A 4045-nucleotide genomic window follows, 5' to 3' on the forward strand; every position below is an offset into this window, starting at 1 on the left:
CAAATAGTATTCTTTAAAGACAAAAAGATAAGATAAAGGAAAAAAATCAGCATAATCATTGAACATATTGGAAAAAGTCCAAAAACATGTGCAATATGTAGCACCTGTGGACCTCCCTCATTCTGTGAAGGAGCAGATGGTAGCACCTTCTAATAGCTCTTCTTTAGAGCCTTGTTTATTCTTTGCAACACTGATTTTTCATTGTTTTGTGATTGCTGTCTTTTCCATCTACATTTTCGTATTGAGTGGAGGGCTTTCCTGGTTCTGCTCCCTTTGCTTTTCATCAATTCATGTAAAAAATGCTCATTGATACTGATTGATTGAAGCCAGGTCTTCCTGACTCCAAGTTCAGCACTGTCCCAATTTAATCACACTGTCATTTCAAATTTGAATTTGAAGATTAAATATATTCACTGACAATATTTAACTGGGTTGTATTCAATGCTTGTGCCCCCAAATCAATTTTAAAGTCTTCATTAGAAGCCATCCACAGCATTAGCCACGAGCAGCAATTCGAAGGCTCTAGAGAGAACGAGAGCAAAACATACAATGAACCCTCATGATCGTGATATGTAAAGAAAAAAAGTGACAATCCCCTCCCTAGGCCCACTGGGCCCCTTTTGTGTTATTTTTGTCAATGCAGCAGCAGACCTGCTATATATATGGGAGCTGCCGCAGCTGTAGCCCATAACACTGAACTCTCAGTACCATCCTCCATTGATCAACCATGGGAAAGGTAAGCCAAGCGGGGACTTTCTTAGAGCGACTTTGGGGGAAATGAATTCCCTGTGGCTGGGACAAGATCAGGCCATCGAACCTTCTTTCTTCCATTTCAGATCACCTTTTACGAGGACCGAAACTTCCAGGGCCGTTACTATGAGTGCAGCAGTGACCACTCCAACCTCCAGTCCTACTTCAGTCGCTGCAACTCTGTGAGGGTTGACAGTGGCAACTGGATGCTCTATGAGCACCCCAATTATTCAGGCTGCCAGTACTACCTGCGGAGGGGCGAGTATCGTGACTACCAGGAGTGGATGGGTTTCAATGATTCCATCAGGTCCTGCAGAATCATCCCTCATGTGAGTTCAATTTTATCTTTATTTCATCAGATGGAAAGATTAAGTCAATGGTAGATCAAGTAATCTTTATCAACAAAATTCCAGTATTAATCTCAACAAGTATTTAATTGTGAACCTAGAATCTCCATCAAGAAGATGTTATTTAAAATTAATGAACCTCTGACTGATAAATATATATAGTGTATTCTGGGCCAGATGATCCCCCTGAAAAAGAATAAATAATCATGTTAAAATCAGTGGCTTCCAGAATCTAAAATAAGAGCACAAAGTCATCAGTCAGCTGTTTATGTGATGCAGTTGTAGTGGTGAAGTTGTCCCTATTCCCCAAGTGCTTTATCTGTCAGCCTACTGACATATGAAAATCAACAATTGGAGATTCATTCCTTTGAACTTCATCTTTTGGAAGTTATATACATTTGTTAAAGGCATTTATTAAGATGTACATTCCCCTAGAAGGATCGACAGGTGGGCTTTATCAGTCATTTACACCTCAGTGTGAATCCATTAGCATAGTGGTTCTCAAACTTTTGTTTTCAGTATCTTTATCCTATTAAAAATTATTGAGGATCTCTCCAAAGTGTTTTTGTTTATCTGGGTTATTTTTATATACATTTATCATATTGGAAATAAAAACTATTTTTGAATTTGTAGACCCTCTAAAAGGGTTTCGGAGATCTCCAGGATTCTCTAGACCATACTTTGAGAACCACTGCTTAGCAGATCTCTTCCTGAGAAGAAGTTTTGATAGGGAAAAAGGGTGGTGAGACCACCAGACGACTGTTGGGGCTAAGGAGTGTAAAGGAGATAATACTCTGAAACCAAAAGTTATAGGAATATTTAGGAAAATTTGAAAAACAAATAGCCCTCTGCCCCATCCCCCAGGGACTCCTCTTTACTCCGTTTGAGTCCAGTACACTTCCTCAGCTCTAGCCTGAGGGCTGAGCTTCTATTTTTGCTCAACCTTTAGAAGAGATTTGTAGGATTGTGCACTGGAGCAAGAAATGAAATGGGAACTGTTGCAAGATGACTTGCTTTGGGGCAACAGAATATAGGACTTAAAGTAGCAGAAAGGAGATTGAATGGAGCAACCTATCTTTCTGATGCCATTAATAATTCATGGCCTGGGAATGGGGAAAAAACTTGCCCTGCTCTCCTTCAGTTTCCTATAATTGAAAAGAATATCAAAGAAGAGAGAGATTAGAGTGATTCTTCTCTAGAGTATACGAGGCTATATAAAATATGATGATTTCAATCTCATACAATAAAAATCTTAGGATCATAGGATTTATGGTTGGAAACATGATCTTAGAAATCATCTAGTTTAACTCTCATTTTACAGGTGAGTAAACTGAGGCCCAGAGAGATAAAATGTGACCAGGGTCACATAAAGAGATCACTATAGACATAAGAGATTCTAAAACTATGTGATTATTTGCACATACTGAATGACTCTTGAATTTGGCTGCCTTAAACCTGAGATAGATAAAGAAGAGTTGGGTGTTTGTGTTTGATCCTTATAATTGAACTCTAGGCTTCCAATCTCTTTCTCCGTATTTATATTCCTTTCCCATCTTCCAAATGATTGTGAACATCATCTTCCTGAAACCCAGGTTTTACTGTGTTACTCCCTTGTTCAAGAGCTTAGGAACTACCACACCAATGGTATACCTAACATTTGCCCCTAGAAAGCCCTTTACTATCTGGCTCTGGACAGTATTTTCAAGCCTCACTTTATATTTCTCCTCTTCCTAAACTTTTTCTAGCCAAATTAGCCCTATTTGAGCAGATACCAGTTTTCACTTTATTGATATTTCCAGCATCTAGCATGGTGCTATGCAAGGAATAGACCTTTATCAATCCCTTAGAGTGGTTATTATTGATTATTTGCCAAAACAGGCAAATCTTTTATGATTTTCTATCTTTTGCTCTGGTTCAACAGACCCGCTCACATCGTCTTCGCATCTATGAGAGAGAAGACTATCGAGGCCAGATGGTGGAACTCACTGATGATTGCTCTTCTCTCCAAGATCGATTCCACTTTCAGGAGATGCATTCCTTCAATGTCCTGGAGGGCTGCTGGATCCTCTATGAGCTGCCCAATTATAGAGGAAGGCAATACTTACTGCGGCCGGGGGAATACAGGAGATACTTAGACTGGGGCGCCACGAACACCAGAGTGGGCTCTGTGAGGAGAGTGATGGACTATTTCTAAAATATGTATACTCTCTGCCTATCTCAATCTGGAGATTAATAAAATACTTCCTGTGTGTTCCCTGCAATTATAAGGTCTCATGTTTCTGCCTGTTCCATTTTAAAGGCTTAGCTAGGACAAGGATTGTCTGAAAGCGTGTTTTTCTATGTTGGCTGAGATGGCAAAGATTATTTAATTTTCATCCAGTCCCCCAGAATCTCTGAACCAAATGTCTTACCATAGAAGCTTATATTTTAAAAATGTGAACTCCATTCATTCCTAAGAGACTTATCTTTGAAAACTTGGCTAAATCTGCTCAGGAATGAAAGCACTGACTTAGCCCATTCCAGACTGTCTCTAACAATTCAGGATTGACTGTTTTGAGGAACTATTATGCAATGTAGAATGAACTGGATTAGGGATCTCAAATCCAGACCTTAGTCACTATGGGCAGCACTTCCCCTCTTCCACTCCCCATCATTCAGGGAAATATGGGATTGGACAAGAGAAGCAAACCTTTAAGTAAAGTAAGGCAAGTAGATGAGGAAGGAAGAAAGAGTGGTCCCAACCTAAGATTAATGTGGAGAATTCCAGGGACAAAAACTCCCTCTAAGGATGCAAATTGGCAATTGTCTATGGCTCATAATCTTAGAGATTTTCCTAGGACACTGAAAAATGAAATGTCCTGTCCATGATCAGGCAAATTTGAACTCAAATCTTCCTGGAGACCAAGGTTGGACCTTTATCTACTATTCCCTCTCAAATAGATTGATGA

The 4045-nt window shown here is 39.6% G+C and overlaps 1 protein-coding gene across 1 annotated transcript; it reads left to right on the forward strand.

The window, feature by feature from the left end:
• The first annotated feature begins 727 nt into the window (after nucleotides 1-727).
• Nucleotides 728-3350, forward strand: LOC100934514 (gamma-crystallin E-like). Its single transcript, XM_003765975.2, has 3 exons — nucleotides 728-736; nucleotides 837-1079; nucleotides 3019-3350. The coding sequence occupies exons 1-3, from the start codon at nucleotides 728-730 to the stop codon at nucleotides 3289-3291; spliced, it is 525 nt and encodes a 174-aa protein (XP_003766023.1). The 3' UTR covers nucleotides 3292-3350.
• Nucleotides 3351-4045: the final 695 nt, after the last annotated feature.

Source organism: Sarcophilus harrisii, chromosome 3 (assembly GCF_902635505.1).
Source record: "Sarcophilus harrisii chromosome 3, mSarHar1.11, whole genome shotgun sequence".
Taxonomy (NCBI): domain Eukaryota; kingdom Metazoa; phylum Chordata; class Mammalia; order Dasyuromorphia; family Dasyuridae; genus Sarcophilus; species Sarcophilus harrisii.

Excerpts from the sequence above, each read along its gene's own strand:
- LOC100934514 (XM_003765975.2), top strand. Across the intron at positions 1,080-3,018 it reads CCTGCAGAATCATCCCTCAT|ACCCGCTCACATCGTCTTCG; the intron begins GTGAGTTCAATT and ends CTGGTTCAACAG.